Source organism: Marasmius oreades, chromosome 1 (assembly GCF_018924745.1).
Source record: "Marasmius oreades isolate 03SP1 chromosome 1, whole genome shotgun sequence".
NCBI classification, from domain to species: domain Eukaryota; kingdom Fungi; phylum Basidiomycota; class Agaricomycetes; order Agaricales; family Marasmiaceae; genus Marasmius; species Marasmius oreades.
In genome coordinates this window covers 5,155,653-5,177,362 of record NC_057323.1, presented here as the reverse complement: position 1 = coordinate 5,177,362, position 21,710 = coordinate 5,155,653, and the positions used below count along the sequence as shown (strand labels likewise).

The 21,710-nt window shown below is 45.1% G+C and overlaps 2 protein-coding genes across 2 annotated transcripts; both read left to right on the top strand.

Annotated features, from left to right (window-relative positions):
- Positions 1 to 259: 259 nt before the first annotated feature.
- Positions 260 to 1,364, top strand: E1B28_001859 (uncharacterized protein; the record flags this gene model as incomplete). Its single annotated transcript, XM_043147832.1, has 4 exons — positions 260 to 289; positions 340 to 840; positions 890 to 1,041; positions 1,106 to 1,364. 4 exons carry the CDS (start codon positions 260 to 262, stop codon positions 1,362 to 1,364), a joined length of 942 nt encoding a protein of 313 aa, XP_043016546.1.
- Positions 1,365 to 13,367: 12,003 nt separating this feature from the next.
- E1B28_001858 (uncharacterized protein) lies at positions 13,368 to 14,489 on the top strand (the record flags this gene model as incomplete). The annotated part of the gene is made up of 4 exons (XM_043147831.1): positions 13,368 to 13,397; positions 13,448 to 13,948; positions 14,005 to 14,156; positions 14,216 to 14,489. 4 exons carry the CDS (start codon positions 13,368 to 13,370, stop codon positions 14,487 to 14,489), a joined length of 957 nt encoding a protein of 318 aa, XP_043016545.1.
- Between the last annotated feature and the right edge of the window lie 7,221 nt (positions 14,490 to 21,710).

Below are 21,710 nucleotides of genomic sequence, written 5' to 3'. Positions count from 1 at the left end.
AGACGGCCAATTTTCTGGAGCATCACACTTACGATGGAATCGGACCGACCGCTCAAGCGCTCACACTTCTATCCTTGACCAGTTCCGTGTACCTGTGCCCGTCGTGATCAACGCTCCGCTTCCGCGTGGCGGCTTTCTTATCTGGGAGAGACTCAATCTCAAGCAAGGAACAACCAAATTCACCACAATCGTATTTAAGATGCATGCTCTGGCAGCACATACGTAGCACCAAACTCGAACTACGTCTCACCTGGCCAACATGAACAATTCACAAACCGAAAACAAAGTGGTGAGCGAATGGCCCTTGAGAGCAAGTCTTGTAACTGATCCTCCCATTAGGCGTCTGAACCATTGTCTGATACTACGAAATCGTTCATCAAGACCCTAGTCCAAAAGCTCCTTGGGAAATCCAAAACCCCGTTCGAGAAACTTCCGTCAATTGAAGGGGAATTGTACGACGATTGCAAGGAGGTTCTGAACTCCAAGTTCCATTTGCCATTGTCTCTTCCCTACATGGAGAAATACCTCTCCGTTGGGGTCGAGTTCATCCTTGCGTGTTACTCGCATCTTCCGAAACGCAATCAAGTGTTTGTTGTCATTTATACAGTACTTACCCTGGTGCTGGATGATTGCTTCTCTCAGAACAACAAACAGATGGAAGGTTTCAATGAACGATTTGCAAAAGGACTCCCGCAGGGTCATCCCGTCCTCGATGCTCTAGCCCAACTTCTTCAGGATACTTCCGAATATTATAACCGAGTACAGGCCAACTTGATTGTAACATCGACGTTGGATTTTGTAACTTCTTTGATTATGGACATAGAATTTCGGGAGATGACAGTGAGATTTCTAGACTCATGTCTTGTTCTGATCCTTACCTTTCGAATAGAGCTTCAAAACACCCGGTTTCGCGACTTACTGGCGGTTGAATATGACTGGTATTGCTGTCGCCTTCACGATGTTCATATTCCCGAAGGACGTCGATGTCGCATCGTATATGCAATGTTTACCTCACCTGGTAGTCTATATGCTCGGCTTAAAGTAAGTACGGTCCATTTGAACTCTAACTAATATCCTGTGTCTGAACTGATTCACTATCGTACAGCGACGTACTTTCGCTTTACAAAGAAGAGGTCGCGGGAGAAGAAGACAATTATCCGACTATGCTCGCGAAGGAATCTGGAGCCACGAAGTATGAGGCTATCCAACGCATTGCTAACGACGCTGCTGAAGCCGACCAACACATCTTGAAAGGGCTGGCTGACAACCAGCCGGCTTTGGACAGTTGGCAGAGCTTCAAAAGAGGATATGTCCCCTTCCATGTCTCGTGCCCCCGCTACAAGCTGGATGAGTTGTTTCATTAATCAGCTTCACGTTCAAGGGTATCCAGAAGAGCGGCTGAAGCTTGTGAGTCCATAATGATACTTATGGTCATTCCCACGAAACGAGGAATTACACGAAATGTATATAGAATGGAGTTCGAGAGCAATCATACTAATCGAATAGTCATCGCCGAATGCTTTCCCTTCCGACTCGGCATTGGCAAACCAACCGGAGACGGTCTGCAAAGGTTTCACTAGTAGCAGACCCGACGAGGAACTCAATATGCATTAACTTTGCCGGGCCCTTTTCGTTTTGCACTTTTCACTTGAGCATTGGGCGAATGCCCTTCAAGTTCACTAGGGTTAACCTTGCGTCTAGAAGTGTACTAACAGTTATGCGACATAGGCTAATCAGGACTTGGGGCCGGAATCGACGGAGTGTCAAAGGCATGCCCTCCCCCTTGTGCGTGCTTTTCTGTCAAAAATTAGTACAATTCTAATTGTATTGTTCTGAGACTCGGATTTTGTCTATTTGAGGCTTACAGGAGTGGTAAGCACGAGCCAGACTGTTGAGATCAGAATGAGACGGTCTCACGCTCTCACGCGGAACTTTTGACTGGATCAGGCCGAGAAGCACGCCACCGATTTCTCCCGAGCTCCTCAACAATACCTGAACTTCCCGTAGGTTTTCCTCGCCTAATACGTTGCAGAAAAAGCCTAGGAGCAGTATACGAGGCCTTGTGAGGCATAACGTTAAAAACAGCCTGGGTAATACCCGATAACGAGACAGAGTCATATCATGCTTCTACATCAGCAAATTTCCGGCCACGCTGCCACTCCGTTATATACGTCAGGATCCCTTGTATAAACCACGATCCGAGGTACCGGGTGGCAGTCCCTTTTAATATAACTCCAGGGTTTGTAAGACTATCGTGACAGTGTCGCGACCGTAGTCGCAAGACTGTCGCCTATGGAACGATTCGTTGTCACACTCGAGGCGGTTTTCAACGAATTGTGGCCGGTTGCAGCGCATTGTAGGGCGTAATGAAGTGTGGTAGGGGTTTCAGTGGCTTGACCGAGTTGCTACCCATTCCGGGTGTTTGCGGAGGGTTGTGAGGCGTTGTGAGGCATAGTGAGCGTCGCAGCACATCCAGAGCTTCGCAGCCAATTGTGGGACTGAGTGAAGCATGCTGGGAATTACAACGAGTAGGTAACTTGACAGCGAAAGGTGAGGGTCGCAGCGAGTTCGTTGGTTTGTAGAAGAACATACGTGATTTATGGAACTGGTGGGCTGGCAATGAATTGTGAGCGTAGCAACGCGTTAAGGGAATGAGAATGAAAGGCAAGGCTTACAGCGAGTAACGTTGTATGATAGCTAGTATCGTGCAACCCGATGCATTACAGACTATGTAACGAATGTGAACCGCAATTTCTCATATTTCCTCAATCACACCACTCAAAAACCACACAAAATAAACAATAGAAACACAGGTAGCATTAGCAGCACTAGCAGCACATTCTACAGAGCAAGCAAGCAAAGCACAAGAAGAGGAAAAAAGGGGGGAGTTCTACGTGGACGTGGAAGCATCGTTGTCGTATCCGCCGTTGCTAACTCCATCGACATCGCTACTGGCACGCCAACCCGCAATCATATTCCCGATCTCGCTTTCAGGGTCGACTTCAAGACTCTCGTCCTCATCATAATTGACAGCAAAGATTTGCCTGTTTACTAGGGTGAGAAGCAGTCCAGCTTAAAGAAATGAGACTTACGAGTTCAGATACTCGAACAATGCCGCCTTCTTGCCTGGAGGCATGGCATCAAGCATGGCACATATGAGGTAGTAGAAGCGTTTGAGGTCGAAGCCAGTCACCACGGGATGCCACTCCTCACCACAAGAAAGGGCGAACCAGATCTGAAGGGTTCTTGTCAGCGAGATGGAGGAACTTGAGAGGGAGAGTACCTGGGCAACGGTGTAAGCAAGCGTACGCTCAGTGACCGAGGTTAGGTTGTGCAGCTTAGCATTGCCAGCACGAGTGGCTTTGCCGGGACACTCGGTGGCAGCGGTTGGCACCAACCATAGAACTCTGAAGGCCTACAATAGATTTTAGCTTATAACTAACAGTCAACCGGCGACAGCTTACCCTTACAATAAGAAACCCTCGGAAAATGGAGTTGTCTTGATTGGGGGCAACAACAACGCCATCTTCGGCGGCTGGAGAGGGTAGCCTGTACTTCGAGTAATCGAAAAGAAACGCGGGCAATTGAGTACAATGAAGTTGTATTGCCTGTCTTTGGAGCTTCAATATCAATCTGAAAGACAAACGTTAAGTCAAGTGAGCACAAAACAAAGAAACACATACTGTTTACGAGTATCGTCCGTCTCTGGACGGTCGATCAATTCTGCCATGTGTTGAGAGGGGCAAAGCAAGGCCGTGGTCATGGGGTGGTTGTGGCCACGGATTGATTTGAGGGCGGGTTTGAGAGCGGGTTTGACGATGCTATCGTCGATAACCGTTTGCTGCAGGTTGTTGGCAATCAGGTGAACGATGTTCTGTTTCAGTTGATGTGTGTCGTTGCGCCTTGCAGCATAGAAAGAATTGGTGATCTAAAGAAGTATAGTTAGGACAAAGCAAAAGATGTAAAATTGCCGTACCATTTTTGTGAGCTTCTTGAACACGTCAATGGCGCCGTACTCGAGGCAGGACTTGAGTTGGCCGTGTAGCTTGGGGTAACGTCCCTTCCATTGCTTGTAAGTTGAGGTGAGCTTCCTTTTTTCAGCCGCGGTCCTGTGGATGTATGTTAGCAATAAGTAAAAAAAGAACGCATATATATGCGCACATATTGTTTCCAACAGAGAACAAGTCGTCAACATCCTTGTCAACACCCTCAACATCCATCTCCTCCTCATCATCATCATTATCTTCGTCTTCTCCATTGTCGTTGGGATCATCAACCGGCTCTTGACACAGTAGGACGCCTTCGGCGACGAGCTCTTCCTTGATGCCATAGCGCAGAGTGCTGTCAACGGATTGAGTAAATACATCGATTCCATGCGGCCACCATGTCCCGCAATCCTTGTATGGACTCAATGCGTTCGCAACACTAGGCTATGTATCAGTACAAGCGACCATGCGAGCATTGAGACGTACCCTTTCTTAACTTTCCTCGCCCATACGTTGAACACCTTTCGTTTTTGTTTCGCCCGCCTTCTCAGAATCTCTTCTTCCGTAGGTCGCCGATCACTGTGATTGAGCCGTCGATCACGTTGAGTGTTGCTGCCGTTGCCGTTGTTACTGCCATTTCCGTTGTTGTTGGTACGTATTGGAGGCATCTAGAAGTGAAATAAATCAGTAGAAGACTCATAAATCAGAGGAGAACAATACGGAGACAGGGATGAGAGGATGATAGAGGTAGAAGACAAGGTAGATGTAGAAAGGGCGATGCAAATTTAAAGAGGCGCCTATTTGTGTATGTTTGGTACACGCGTCCGTCAGACTCGAGCAGTCTCTGTATACAAAGCACTAGATTAACGATAAAAAATACAATAGATCTACAGCTACAAGATAAGATTGATGTGTTACATGGGCCGTCCAAGATGCGTACAATACAAGAAAATCAGGCGATAGGACGTATTTTCGTTTTACGGTTGTTCTTGTGAAGGATATTGTCTCGGACAGGCTTCAACAGCTTGTTGGCCTTTGCCCTGTCTTTTTCAGACTCCTTGACCCTCACTAAATGGCATCTAGGATCCAACTCGAGCCGTTCTTCGGTTAAAACCTCATCGCCAGTGCCTATATCCTTGACGATAACCCCGGCGATGATCCAGTGTTTATCCTCGTGCTTCGCACCAAGATAGAAGTTGGAGAGGCGCCGCACGAGCTTCCCGATGTGTTCAGATGCGCTGGCAACCACCACCATCAAGCTCTTCTCGGTGCTGGGCTTGATCAAGTCTGAAGACCGCTCAATCCTGGAGAGATCCTCGAGATCTTGACTACCCGCGTTGACTTTGACACGTGGTACAACTTCGCCGTTGGGGTTTCGAATAACGCTTACATAGGTGTTTGTTCCGTCTACCGCCGCTTCAACGTCGAGACCGACCAACTTTGGATGGATAATCCAGTGTCGAGGAGGAGCTGCTGCTGCTGCATGGTCTGCGTCAACGGGATCTACAGCAGAGGCGGTGACAGCTGACGACACCGAGACTTCCTGATTTGGATTCCATAGTGGAAAATCTCCTACTTGATCCCTTACAGGAGAGCGTGCTTTCGGATTCCACGCATCTTCTCCTGTCTCTAGCACCCCCGTCAATTCACTGGGTGATGGAAGGGGGGTACCAGGAGGAGTACCAGGAGGAGTACCCGCCAGCAGACCTCTCCATCTCTCGTCTCCCTCCCGGTACATTCTGATCAGCTCCTCGAGCGACGGCATTTCAGGATTTGTTGGGATATCCCAGACGTCAATGGCTGCGATAGCTGCGATGGCATCGAACGGGTTTTTTAGGCCTTCGTGAGGAAGCCAGAACTGGTGGCTACGACCAAGTGGGCGCCAGACGTTGAGGTGTTTCTTTGAACTGAACTCAACGACGTGGAGGTAGTCGATGACTTCAATGGCCTGACTTTGATGCACCTGGATAAGGTCCAGTTCAACTTTCAGGTGCAGTCCAGACTTGGGATCAGGAGACCTGTCCAACAGAACCGCGCGAACTGTACCGGTCGAGCCCTTGAAGTGAGAATCTATGACCCGCACTCTCGTCCCTAACCAAGGCTCTCTCACCACTGACATCTTGGGTCCCACACCATAAATCCGTTCTTGAACCTCATTCAGAGGTCGCCAGTCCAACAGCTTCATTTGCGAACTCGACTCAACTACATCATTGTGGTTGAGGAGCGCATGGCATTGCAGCTCAAGGACGTGGACGCTCAGCATCAAGCGTCTTCCCTCCCTTCGCTCCTGCCGCACAACATCCTTCACGATACACCGTCTGTAGGTATGAGGGCCGCGCTGTACGCTGACAGTCACTCCTACCCAAGGTGTATCGGTGTTTGTGGAGGCGATGACCTCAGTAGAGTTGGAATGGACCTTGAACTGTGGAGATGTTAATATTCAAATTTTAGCATAGAAAACAAGAGAAAACATACCCTAGTCCGGTGAACATCTTCTTGCGCGACTTCTAAGATACCTTCCGAAGACCCAAACACAAGGCCTTCTTTCTCTGCATGGAAACCCTTCAAGACGCTAACGGCACTAAAAACTACTACTAGGTGCAGCAAAACACACTCCAAGCACGAAGTGCGCAAAACCAAACCCAACACTAGCAATTAGCGTAGTTGATTTGTGGAGGTCGGTATCAATGGACGCTCTCAGCAAGGTTTACTGAGAACTCTATGATAAGACTTCAAGGGTGGGGCTTTATATGGTTCAAAACAAATTCAAATTCTGTGTTCACAAGTCAAAATGACAAAGGCTTTCTACGAAGTTCACTACTTCGAGGAGGTGTTCAATTCTTTCTAAGTTCAAATAGAACTATCAAATTCAATTCAAATTCGAGTCAAAGCGACTCTACAAGTTCAAAGTTTCCAAGTACCAAAGTGGCAACAAATTCAAATCAAATTCAAAGTTCAAATCCAATCTTTTCCAAATACAAACACCAACTTCGAAGAAGTGGGGCAAAGTATGAGCCAGAGTCCCCTAGTGAAAGCACTTAGGCTTCTGTCGTAGGTTACTGGGGAAAATACTGCTGCTACCATCCTCCCTTATATACGCCTTTTCGAATAAATAATAATCAAACGTCAAAGATATGGTAAAAGTCGAAAATATAGAGAAATCCCTTTCAGAGATACCAAAGTACCCTTAATCAGGTATAGTACATGTCAATTAGATATAAAACTGTCCAGAATATAGTATTCCTTATTCCTTTTCCTCATATTTTCTTTATTCCTGTTCCGAGTTGGATATCTTTGACATTTGCATGTGGATACATCCTGACCCCTTTTTGTTTCCAAGGTGAGTCCCCATGTGCTCCCTTGTTCTCTCTTGTTCTATCCGATCTGGAATAGTCCAAAACTGCTCGATCTACATTCCAGGGATCGTTCCTATGGTTCTTTCCTGGTAGAATGTTCTTTCTGACTGGACATCGTCGACATCCACCCCTTTTCTTGTTTCCAGCTGTAAGTTACAGCCACCGGCATTGTTTCTGTTCCTTAAGTCCGAAGTGGACTTTAGATAGTTAGATCCGTCCGATTGTTACTTCCAGATGTACTTCTAAGAGTTGTTTCCGTCTTTTCAACCAATATCGAAGAAATCAATAAATTGATAGTAAAATCAAGTGTCCCCATGTTTGCTACAGGTAATTGCGAGTGAGACGAGGCCTATCCAAATGAACGAAGGTTTTTAAAGGCTGCTTCATCAGTTCCTACAGGTTTTGGAACGTCGAAGACTCTCATCTATAGGGTGTTTTGTACTTTCTGTACTTCGGATAACCCGCAAATAGACCCGTGCTTTGACTAGCAGCTTGGGCTTGCTCTAATCCTCATATTATGTTCCCATTTTGATTATATTATATATAAAAATGTTAAAAATGCGTTTATTTAGGTACTAGTAGATTATATCCGCGATAACGCGAATGAAGTCTCCGGGCTCGATAGCCTTGCGAACCTGTCGAACAGGGAGGCTGAATTCGCCATCGTCAAAGGAAACGGTACAAGTTTGGGGAAGGGTATGGTTGATTCTTGTATCCAGGCGTACGAAGGAGCTGCAAGATTTGATCAAAGACGGTTTGGAGTGGGATATCTGTTCGTCAACCGCAAAGTGCCAGTCTTCTGAATATGGCATAGTAGACTGCTTGATGAGAGGGTGGTGTGAACGGCTGAATCCAGCATCGAGACGAGGAGAGATGGTGGCAGTAGACTCGAGTTTAGTCTTTGTGACTGTGGTGGAGAGTAGTCCATGAACGAATGTATCTCCACCGAATTCGTAATGCGAGGCTGCGATATCGACTGGTGTGGATTTCCGGAACAGACGTGGTTGAAAAAGCGCAGGAAGGGGTCTCGTTCGACTTCTTTTGCGCTTGCGAGATTTGCAGTCTTCGTTTGGATCATCCAGGCAAGGAACGAGCAAGATAGAGTACTTGTTCCCTCGCTTTGCAGTAACTAAGGCTACGTCGCCCTTGTACTTCCCAGACCGCAAGCGTACCCATTCACCGACAACGAACTCATAGGACTCGAATCGGAGCTCCTTCAGCTTCTCTTTCATCCACACTGTCCTGCTCACTCTCCCCACTTTTTGACCTTCGGGATCGTTCGGTCGCCTCTGCATTCGCGTTTCCCTAACTCCAGTCGCTGATTCCGATACCGTCTTGTCGATATATCGGGCCTGAAGATACTGTATAAATGGTTGCTCTTCTTCATCATCTCTATGCGTGTTGCGAGGAGGGTCTTCGCTCCCTTCTTCCTCCGAATGATCATCGAGGAGGGCTAAGAAATCAAATGATTATCAACGAAAGTCCAAGATTGAACAGTTGTCCTTCATACCATCAAACGGTTCGTCGTCCTCAAACTCTTCAGGATCGGAATCGCTACTATCTTGCTGGGCTTCTATGTCGAGGAAACGACGAGCGTCTGAGGCCTGGAAATTTTGAGTATATTGGATATTTTTTATTTTGCTGCGAAGGAGACATACCATGGCGTTTGAACGGCTACAAGTGACTACACAGAGAAAATCGCAATGACTGAGCCTGTAAAAACGACTGTCAGCACCATTCGTTGGTTGTTTCTTTTTTTTTTTGACTCAAAAAAACGTTTATTACGGGGCTATTTGCTCCCGTTCTTCTCTCTCTCTCATTCAGAAGAGATAATTTAATTCATTGTACTATCTACTCTATGTAGTATATGAAAACAAATGAAAACAAACGAGAACTTACCATAAATTCACCAATGCGTATGTTGATGATGGAGGTTGGGGAAGAGATGTTGCATGACTTGTTTCTCATTGGGCGTCGAAGGAGACAACTATCAGCATAGCTTCCTTGAACAGGCTCTCAAGTGAAGTGATCCAGCAGCCAGACTTCGATCCCCGTCATTTTGATGACTTTGAGGCGCAACGCGAGTTGAAAAGACTCGATAGGTTTCTAGGAACGCTTGGTGACGATGATCCTACCAAACCGAGGCCGAAAATTTTTCACGTACTACTTTTCGAAGTGAGTGACGTCTGGCGGCGTGGTACGATTTCTATCCCGATGCCGTGTAAAGGTCGTACATTCGAGTCTGAGGACATGGCCCCTCAACTCGTTATCACAGATGTCTGGTACCGGCGACCGCTGGACATCATCAAGTCCATGGTGAAGGATGAAGAGTTCATGAAGTTCCATGTTCGTCCCTTCAAAGAGTTTTGGGATTGGAATGGACGCGTTCAGAGACTCTACGGGGAGGCTTACACGTCAAATCGCGCAATGAAAATTGATCGCGATAAGGTGGAGAGGCTAAAGGAGAAGGGTTTGCTCGACGACAACTTGGAGGTGGTTGTTCTTTGGATGATGCTAGCTTCCGACTCTACCCACCTCACAAACTTCGGCACCGCCTCCCTCTGGCCCATCTACCTCTACTTCGGTAACTGCAGCAAGTATGAATGTGGACATCCTAAATTCCATGCAGCTCATCATGTTGCGTACATACCCCAGATCGCCGACTTGGCTCGCGATGTTTATCGTGAAGCGTACCACCAACCTCCTTCAGATGCCGTTATGCGACAACTCAAACGAGAGGTTATGCAGGCAGTCTGGAGACTCGTCATGGACGACGATTTCGTGGATGCCTACGAAAATTCCATCGTACTGGAATGCTTTGACGACATCTCTCGACGATTTCTCCCCGATTTCTTCTCTTATTCAGCCGATTACCCCGAAAAAGTCGCCATTGTTTGCACAAAATACTTAGGTACCTGCCTTTGTGTTCGTTGCTTGATTGAAAAGCATCAGGTACGACTGCTTGGTACGAAGCTTGATATGGACCGTCGCCAAAGGTTGCGGCGCATTGACAGTACAGCTCGCCAGAACTTGGTGAAAACCGCGCGTTGGCATATATTCGTTGATGGTCGAGGCGTCGAGAGTACGGTAGTGAAGGATTTACTCGACGGTAAATCCCTCACACCCGTTGTTAATGCCTTTTCGGAGTTCGGCTTCGATGTCTACCAACTCTTAACGGTAGACCTGCTCCACGAGTTCGAGCTTGGGGTGTGGAAAGCAGTCCTCACACATCTAATCCGCATGCTTTACACTCTCAAAGACGGTTCCGTCGATGTATTGGACAAACGCTATCATCATGTTTCAACTTTCGGGCGGTATACTATACGGAGGTTTCACAACATTGTCTCGCAAATGAAGAAGCTGGCTGCTCGTGATTACGAGGACATCCTACAATGTGCCATTCTGTGCTTCGAAGGCTTGTTCAAGTCTGAGAAGATCAGGTCAAAGAAGACAGAAAATCTCATACCGGCTCTCCTCTTCGACCTTGTCACATGGCATGCATATGCCAAGCTCCGTCTGCACACCGATTCAACAGTAGCTTCGCTTGAGGAGGTCACCAAAGAGTTGGGCAAGACTCTGAGATCCTTCCAAACAGCTGCCAAAAAGTTCAATATGCATGAGACTCCCAAGGAGGTGGCAACGCGCCAGCGTCGTGAGGCAGCATTGCTTCAAAGGTCTGGAGCCAAGGCAGTTGATAGATCAGAGCCAGGGTCAATGAAGGGGAAGAAGAAAAAGGTCGATACAGCACAAAAAAGACAGTTCAACCTGTCAACCGCAAAAACACACTTCCTTGGAGATTATCCGCAGGCTATAAAGGAATATGGATCTACTGATTCATATACTACCCGAAATGTTCGCGTTCTGCCCACCCTCTCATCCACCGTCTGCCACTGACTAATCCCCCCCTACAGAGCGAATGCCAGCACCAGCAAGTGAAGCAATTCTATCGGCGAACCAACAAGCAGAACCACACTGCGCAAGTCGTTCGCCTCGAGCAGCGGGGTCGAGCACTCGAAGTCCTCACTTGCAACATCCCTACTGTACAGAAACAGAAGAAAAGGAATACAAAACCCAAGAGGGTGAGATACCTTGCTCAGGGCCGCCAACGGTTGCCCAAGACAGACCCCTCTGTGCGTTACCACATTGCTAATGGGCAGGAGTTTCGAGTAGATTTGTCAGAGTTGGATTGGGTGGACGAAGACGGAGATGAAGATATCGCACTTTTGGTAAGTGTCGGCGCATTACCCTCAAGCCCAATGCCAACTGATTCGTCGTACTTAGGACTTTGTTCCCAAGCTGAAGGACCACCTCATTCATCGCCTATTAGGGCCCAATTCGAAGGCGGAATTCACAGACGAAGAGCGAATGCTTTTTTCGTTTACCAACAATTGCATCTATGCCCATCGGACTCTCCGCGTCAACTATAATACCTACGACAGGCTCAGATCCCAAGATTCCATCAATATCCGTACCCATCCGGATGTCATTACGCTGAACTCCAATGCAGCCAAAAACGAAGAACTTCATCCATATGAGTACACGCAAGTACTTGGAATCTTCCACGCGAATGTTCGCCTTTCACCATCACTGCAAACGAACAAGTTATCGATCACTAGACGCATGGAGTTCATTTGGGTTTGATGGTACGAACTCGATACGTCTCACAAGGCTGGTTTCAAAGCCAAGAGACTGTATCGTGTGTTTTTCCCTCAGCCAGATGACCACAAAGCTTTTGGGTTCTTGAATCCAGCCGACGTTATACGAGGATCCCATCTCATTCCCTCTTTTCATAACGGAGCGGCAGATGAGGCTACATCTCTCGTACCTTACTCATTGGCACGTCAACTAGAATCCTTGAATACTCGTGGATTGCGGGAACGTGAAGAGGAAGACTGGAAATTCTACTATGTCAACATGTGAGATTGTCCCTACTGTGTATTAATGGTTCAAAACTGACTTGTTTGATGGCAGGTTCGTGGATAGAGACATGGTCATGCGGTATCGGGGAGGTGGCGTCGGCCATGTCCAATTTCACGAGCATCTGAGATACTTTGAGAAGGACGCTGGCCTGCCCGAACAAACATTGCCAACCTATGACTCGGACAGTGAGGAGATACCAGCGGAAACTGATCACGGCGATGAGGACGAGAGCGAACGGTCTGATCCGCAAGGTTTAGCCTCTTCAGAGTCAGAATCAGATAGCGACTGGGTCTTGAGCAACCCAGAGGGTAGTGCAGGCGAGGATAGTGGAGATGATGAGGACGAGGAAGCCGACTGGGGTAACGATTACCAGCATGCCACTTTATGACGCAGAGTAGATACTACACCTGGTATTTGCGTGTTTTATAGAAATCTGAAGACCCGTTTTTGTGGATTTTACACTCAAATCGCTATGCTACTAGTTCTGACCATCATATTTTTGACCATTCCAGACTACCTATCCAATGCGCTAATTCCTCAAGGATGCATTGTACCGAGTTATACCAATCGTAATTCTGTACTTGCTCACAACGTCTATAATGCAACACAACGGCCACAACTTAATACAACAGCCACAACTTAATACAACGGCCACAACTCTTTGCCTCGGTATACTACGCCTTTCACTGCCTTACAACGGCTTGGGAACGTTGTATCGGCTTTCAGTGAGAGCTGATACTCTTGCCATAATATTGCGACACTCTCAAAAGTTTGTACATCCCATGGTAGACATTGGGGAGGGTTGTCTTGAATTCCATTCTTAGTTGCAAGACTATCGCGACATGATCGCAAGACTATCACTATGTAGACTACCCGTAGTACGGCGTTGTAAGCGCCACTATCCATGATATCGGCGTTGCAGCGTGGCCAGGATTTTGCTGATGTAGATGTAACCTTATTGAAGGTCATTCGCCCAATGACCTTCAATAAGGTAACCTAGGCCCTGGCCCCGCTCGGCAAAGGTACTGGTATTTAAGACGAATGCTCTACCTGCACATACCCTGGCACCTCGAAACTCGAACTACCTCTCACGTACCTGGCCAACATGAGCAATTCACAAACTGAAAACAAAGCGGTGAGCCAACAGCTGTCGAGAGCAAGTCTTATAACTAACCCTCCCATTAGGCGTCTGAATCATTATCTGATACTACGAAATCGTCCATCAAGGCCCTAGTCCAGGAGCTCCTTGGGAAATGCAAAACCCCATTCAAAAACCTTCTGTTCGATGGGGAATTATACAATGATTGCAAGGAAGTTTTAAGCTCCAAATTCCATTTGCCATTGTCTCTCTATCCCTACTTGGAGAAATATCTCTCTGTCGGGGTCGAGTTTACCTTCACGTGTTACTCGCATCTTCCGAAACATAACCAAATGTTTGTTGTCATTTATGGGGTACTTACTGTGGTGCTGGATGATGTTTTCTGTGAGAACAACAAACAGATGGAAGGTTTCAATGAACGATTTGCAAGAGGACTCCCACAGGGCGATCCCATCCTTGATGCTCTAGCCCAACTTCTTCTGGATGCTTCCGAGTATTATAACCGAGTACAGTCCAACTTGATTGTAACATCGACGTTGGATTTTGTAACTTCTTTGATAATGGACTTGGAATTTCGGAAGATCGCAGTGTGTTGTCTAGACTTGTATGTCTCGTTCTAATCCTTACCTTACCTTTCGAATAGAGCTTCAAGGCACCCGGTTTTGCGACTTACTGGCGGTTGAATATGTCCAGTGCCTGTGTCGCCTACGCGATGGTGATATTCTCGAAGGACATCGATGTTGCATTGTATATGCAATGTTTACCTCACCTGGTAGTCTATATGCTTGGCGTGAAGTACAATCCATTTGAACTCAACTAACATCCTGCGTCTGAACTCATTCACTATTGTACAGTGACGTACTTTCGCTTTACAAAGAAGAGGTCGCGGGAGAAGAAGACAACTTTCCGACTATGCTCGTGAAAGAATCTGGAGTCACGAAATATGAGGCTATCCAACACATCGTTAACGATGTTGCTGAAGCCGACCAACACATCTTGAAAGGACTGGCTGACAACCAGCCAGCTTTGGACAGTTGGCAGAGTTTCAAAAGAGGATATGTCCCCTTCCATTTCTCATGCCCCCGCTACAAGTTGGACGAGTTGTTTGAAGGTCGTGTTATTAACTAGCTTCATGTTCCAGGATATCCAGAAGAGCGGTAGAGGCTTGAGATCTGAGAGTTCATAGTCATTCTCACGAACAGATAGTTACATGAAATGTATATAGAATGGAGTTCGAGAGCAATCATCCAAATCAAATAAGTTTTAGGAAAAGGAAAGGATTACAATGTTCCGAAAACAAAGGAAACCTAGACCTCACGAGGTTGACATGACAGTTGTTACTGGAGACAGGAACACAGGAAATAGGTCAAGGACGGTGACTGGTTCTTTTCCTTATTTAGAGGACATCAGGACAATGGTGACATAAGAGATATGTTTCCAAGGATATGTGGGCAACTCGGAGACCTTGGGAAGTCTAGGCTCTGTCAGTGTAACATGGATACAGATAGGGGACTCTTGGCTTATTATTTTTATTCATGGTTTCTGGCACAATCTCTGGCATTATACCTGATTAGGCAAGTTTCTGTTTGACTGAAAGGGATTTTATTATTATTCTCAAGTTTACTACATATCTCGGACTTTTATTATTTTTATTTTGAAAAGTGTATATAAGGAGGGAGGGTAGCAGGAATTTTCCCTCCAGCAGCCTACGAGCGGAGACGCAGTTCACCTACTAGGACTAGCTCAAGGATTTTACCTTTGCCCCTCACTTTGTCAAAGTTTGGTGTTTGTGTTTGGATTGATTTGGACCTATTGCAATTTGGATTTGATTGGATTGTTATTGGAATTGAACTTGGATTTTGAAGTCAATTTGGACTTATATTGAATTGGAATTGCATTTGGACCTGATCGCAAATTTGAACTTGAACTTGAACTTGAACTTCGCGAAGTCTTGAGAAAAGCTTTGTTGAACCCTTATTGTTAAAATATTGAATTAGTGTTTTGTCTTGTCATTTGATAAGAAGGAATAGAACCTTGATTGAACCTTAAAGACTGAATATCCCTATATTCTCTCTTTCTTAGTGCCTCTTAGTGCAAACTAAAGCCTTTGAATACCAATCTCCACCCCATACTCTAAGAACACTCTTTTGGTGTGGTTGGTTTGCGCACTTTGTGCTTGAGGTGCGTTTTCCAGTCCCATTAGTAGGGCATTCCAAGTGTTATTACTGACATTTGATATTGGCAGTTTTATACACAGAGACCGCTATATATCCCATCCTTGTTAGAAGATTGATATTGGCATTGAGGTACCTTTCCTATCTTGTCACCCGTTAATGTGACTTTTGACATCTACGCTACATTATGTCCATTTCAGCACATATACTAAGTGCTTTGGAACAATATAGACATCGTATGAGAACTAGAGTGAGCCTGAGCTGCTAGTTAAAGTTTATGGCCACTAGAAGAGTACACTAGTACAGCTGAGAAACAGCTAGAGAGCATTCCGTAGAGCTAGCCTGAAAACTGTAAGGCTGTCTGAAAACTGTAAGACACTATGCGAGCGGTCACTATTCAGAAAGACCACTCTCTGTACTCTAGTATGCACAAAGCGATTAAGGGATATTAGGTTGAGGCTTATGCTTCAGTACTGGACTCGTAGCTAAGAGGGATGAAGTCTTAAACAGACTCCTAAAGAGAGAGAGCGAAGACTCTCGAACAAAGACAGACTTAGAGAAAGGCACGCCGAAGCGTTGAGCACTAGCAGTTCATATGGACTGAGCGGATGCTACGGAAAGAAGTAAAACATGCCCAAGACCAAGGACAAGGTGAAGTCAAGTGCAAGCGATCGGAGAGGTGTCTGAACATGTGCAAGCATCAGAGAGAGACTGTCTTTGGACAGGTCGGAGAGAGACTGTCTTCGGACAGGTCGGAGAGAGCTAGCGCTCTCGGATAGGATTGAGGATCGGATTCCATGCGCCGAACCATACGAGTTCTCGCTAAGAGACTAACCGATGAATAGAGACCAGTGATGTTAATGCGACTTAGTTGACTATACTACAAGGTGCTTTTTGCACTTTAAACCGTGCTACAGAGCGATATTTATCGTATTAAGAACTAGAGTGAGCCCGAATTGCTAGTTAAAGCTAGTGCTGCTAGTAGAATGTGCTGTAGGTGCAGCTAGACCAGTTAGAGAGAGCCGTAGATCGTGTCAGAAAATCGTGTCAGAAAACTGTATGACCATTCGAAACCTGTAGAACGCTATGAGCAGAGGACTTAAGCAGTAATTCACCGAGTTCTACTCTCTACATTCTACTATGCACTGGTATATCAAGGGATTGTACTATTAGAAGACTTGTAGTCTTCACAGAACCGTTCGTAACAGAACTTAATGGAGTCAAAAGACCTTCATACTAGGAGTACCTACTTCTACGGGGGATTTAGTTGACAAGAAATCGGACATAAGACCACACAGACTAGGAGAAATTTGATATGACCGTAGATCGAGTCCCGATCTGAGGAAAAGACAAAAAGACATAATACAGATCACAGATAGAGTACCTAGGAACCAGGCAGAGAGGAACAACAGATCTCAGAGTCCGCACTGTTCATGTGCTACAGGAGTTCAGAACTCTGGATCCATATGCTGGAACCACTTGGACACACAAAGTCCATATGATTTGATAACATCGAAATGCAGGATAAGGTCCGTAGGCAGGAAATACCATATGGTACGCCTATGTAGGTCCATTCTACATGCTGAAACAAGAATGAAGAACGGTCCAGATTGGTCCAAAACATATGATTTGAATATGGAAAAGCTCTGTAGACGAGATTCTGCACATGTAGCGGTCCCTACTGATAAAATTCTGCATGGATTCGTAGCTACGGTGCATTATTTTTAGAGATGAAACAAGTAGAGATAGGATTATAAAGCTAGTGTAGAAGTAGTATAAAAGCAGCTCCTGTATCCGTAGATAAAAGAGTACTACCTGTGCGTAGGAAAGTCCTGAGTGGGTTGCCCGTGAGTAGCTGCTCTTGACACCCAATAGAGAGATTTGCCCTGTCATTGTGCAGTGATACAATAAGATTTGATTTGAACTATACGAGACCGTCGAGGTCAAAACTTGAGAACTATCCGTCTGTAGGCCGCTGAGGTCTTGATTACTGTTTTGTGATCCATCGAGGGTCTTAGCGTTCGTGTCTGCCGAGGACTTAGTTTTCGTGTCCGTCGAGGGCAATAGTCTCCAATCGTTCGAATTAGTCTTACCCTAGACGAAATTCACAGTCCCACTTAGTCCACTGGACAATAAACAGAACCCCTACAAACCCTAGAATCCCCATAGCTGTGGTGTTTTACACTTGCAGTTGCATATTGATTTCATAAGAACTTCATACAATATTGAGACTGTGATCTTGTGCGTAACCTTTGCCAAGCAGTCCACCCTTGCAATCTTTCCTGGTGTGTAGAGTTATTGATAGACTTTACATGGAGGTTTACTAGTTTTTGGGTTGATTTGGTGTTGGTGCTACTCTCGTAGCTCTGATATTAGGTTGACTCTTGAGTGGTATAGTTTGCTTATTACTGTTGTCTGCAAAGAAGTGGATGCTGGTTATCCATGGCCTGCTTGAACACAGGTCGATTGCCATCTTCACACCCATGCTGAGTGCCGCCATTTTGCCGTCATATACTTCTGCTCCTCTTCCTAGTCCCAATTTCCAGTATCTAATCTCCTTCCCCTTGTAGTATGCGACTGCTGCTGTGCCCACTGCTGGAAACCTGCCTTAATGAATAGCTGTTCACCTTAACCATTTTTTCAGTCTAATCATTCCTCGTTGCTGACCCTGTCAGTTGATTCACTTCAACACAGGACCGAAGGGCGTTTTCAGCATTTGAGCAGCATCGCTGAGACCCTCATCTGACAAGGGAGAGTTACTTTTGGCTGTTGCTGTGTACAACAGGGAGACAACGATGTGAGAAGATACAATTTGTGCTGTGTCTGTTGTTCATGCTATTCTGCTTTGCTGGACGGGGGTGTTCACCCTCAGATTTGGCAGGTCACATGTTATTTTCACATGCTTGAGCCAGTGTAAAGATGTTCAAGTCCCCCATTCGGTCAATGCAAGGACATACAGTGACCCAAAAAAACCGTCCAGTTTGGTACATAGTCCAAGAAAATCCTTAAATAACACCATGGGAAATCAATATTACATAAAACTCTAAGTGTATAAAATATAGCCCTACATCGCTGCTACACACCTTATTTTGTTCTGCATAAAAATATTGACATTTGATGAAGTTATTACTAAAATATGAAAAAAATCCAACTGGACAGTTTTTTTGCTTGACTATTTTACACATGACATCATGACATATTGCATGATATCATGTTATAAATCATTAAATCTTGGATGACATCATTAGTTGACTCTTATATGACATCATATGCTCCACTTTAGAATATAAAAATGTGATATTCCCTTCATAAAACCATCAACAGCATGCCTCGCCTCACTCAATCTCAGAAAAAACAAATTCTTCATCTCTCTACCACTACTGACCTCAGTACTGGTCGCATTGCCCAGCAAGTCGGCTGTAGCAAGACTACAATGACCACCCTTGTCTCCAAGAAGCTACCTGACAAGGAGAACTCTGTTGGGGGCAGACCAAAGAAGCTCACACCTGCTGATGAACACTATATTATTACACAAATGCGCTCAGGGCATGTGGGGAATGCTACTGAGCTCACTCAAAACCTTAATATATCACTCTCCTCTTCTATTACTCCCCAAACCACCCACAATGTCCTTCATAAACACAAGTTTTATGCAGTAGTGAAGAAGAAAAAGCCTTTTCTCAGCATTCACCATAGGAAGGCAAGATTGAAGTTTGCTGAAGCACACCTGAAGTGGACTTTAAATGACTGAAAGAGGGTTATATGGTCAGATGAGACTAAAATCAATAGATTTGGGTCAGATATACACAAGTGGGTGTGGAAGAAGAAGGGTGATCCACTGTTAGAGAAGGAGGTTGAAGGTACAGTCAAGTTTGGAGGAGGAAACATCATGGTTTGGGGATGTATGGGGTGGAATGGAGTGGGGAAAATGGTAGAGGTGGAAGGGAGGATGGATGCACAGCAGTATGTGGACATTCTGGATGACCACCTGCCAGATAGCATTGAAAATTTACAACTTTCGATGGACATGGTCATTTTTCAGCAAGACAATGACCCAAAGCATACCTCAAAAAAGGCAACAAAATGGTTTGATGAACATGGAATCCAGCCTATGGAGTGGCCTGCACAGTCTCCAGACCTTAATCCAATTGAACATCTCTGGAATGTCTTGAAACGCAGGTTGAATGAATATTCAACACAGTCTAGTGGAGTTTATGAATTGTGGGAAAGAGCTGCTGAGGAGTGGGGTAAAATTGAAGTGGAAGAGTGCCAAAAGCTTATAGAGAGTGTGCCTAGAAGAGTTCAAGCAGTGGTAAAGTCTAAAGGAGGTCATACAAAGTATTAGAAGTTGAAATATAGCATAAATTTAGTGTAGCAAAAAAACTGTCCTGTTGGATTTTTTTCATATTTTAGTAATAACTTCATCAAATGTCAATATTTTTATGCAGAACAAAATAAGGTGTGTAGCAGCGATGTAGGGCTATATTTCATACACTTAGAGTTTTATGTAATATTGATTTCCCATGGAGTTATTTAAGGATTTTCTCGGACTATATACTAAACTGGACAGTTTTTTGGGTCACTGTATATATAAACAAAAACAGATTGGTGGTAGAGAATTCTACTATCTCAGACCAGACTTCAATATCAGAGTTAGTTTTGTCTCCATCTCAAGAGTTCAAAGAAGGCGTAACCTTCGACAAGCTGAACTTTCAAACCCCCACTTTTAGGGAATACTAAGAGCAATAGATTCGTTGATCTATTTGCTTGGTGTAATTTTTCTTGCATTAATGTAGCTGAAGAAGAGGATCAGTTAGAAGAGGAGGACAACAATGATGAACTAGTGTTCTCATTGGTTTGGGTTAGCGCCAGTTTGAAACTGAACTGTGAACTGAATTGCCGAAATGGTTCCATAAACAGTTTGCCGAAAAAACCAAATATAGAACAGTTTTGGCCCGAGAAACCCTGTTTTCAAACCACGCAACCCAATGGACCACTTGTACCTATTTGTCACAGGACATGTCACATCAGAGAACCATTACTGTCACATCAAAGTGATGCCATTTGCCATCATTGTTACAAAAAGTTGTCAAAAAGTTTAATATATTTTTCTGGGGAAATTTTACTCAGGAACCACAGTTTAACCGGTTTGGGTCAGGTTTTCGGCCTGAACCGTGTCCCTGAATGGTGTTATGAACTGTTCACTTTTCAGGCCTACCATACCCTGCTAACCAGCACACAGTACCCTTAGCAATTTTTCCAAGTCCTAATCTTATCATAGATCCTTATTATCAGCAACCCCCACTCAATTCACATGTGATATCCCCTCAGCAGTCTTATCTGAGATACAACACAGTCATTACACCCTCACAACTCACTCTACAGTCACTCCTTATCAATATTTCTCATGTTATCTCTTCACTAGTATATATTTCACCCACACACACAGTCATTCTGACTCAATCTCTTATCTTTCTATTCATTTATATAGTAACCCTAGTCATACATAGATAAAGTAAGTGACTCATGCATAGATAACAGTAGAGTATATAAACCCTGAGGTTTTGGCACCAAAACCTCAACCTCGATATTTTTAACCCTTTTAACTGTTCTTAACCCTTCACTCTGTAACCCATTTAACTTCTCTTAGTAGTGCTGAATTATATTCTGTCTCTACAAACAGCCACCTAGTGTGAAACTATTATTCCAGCCAGCTTTTAAGCTAGACATCACCCAACAGCCAGCCTCCAGGCTAGACACCACCTTCAACAGCCAGCTTCCAAAGCTAGACAACAACCCAACACTACTCTAACTACATACATTTTACTCCCTTATCACTCCTCATAAGTAGAGACTACAGGTTAAGTTACTGAGTCCTGACAAATGGTTCCTGCCGACCCATCAAAGCCCAAACTGGTACAAATCGCACCGAACTGAACTGAACGCGCCGATGATAACACTATGATGAACTGTGGCCATCAGCAGAGTCCGAATCCTTAGAGGATCTATCTGCCGATGGCTATACCTCGCAGGACGACGACCTCAACGAACTCGAGGATTTTTGATGTCGTTTGAGGGACTTGTAGGGTAGCTGTACTGTATCTCTTTTTTTTTGTTTTGGTAGCTAATTCATATTAATTCATGAACTGCAGAGTTCATATTAATTCATTTGAAT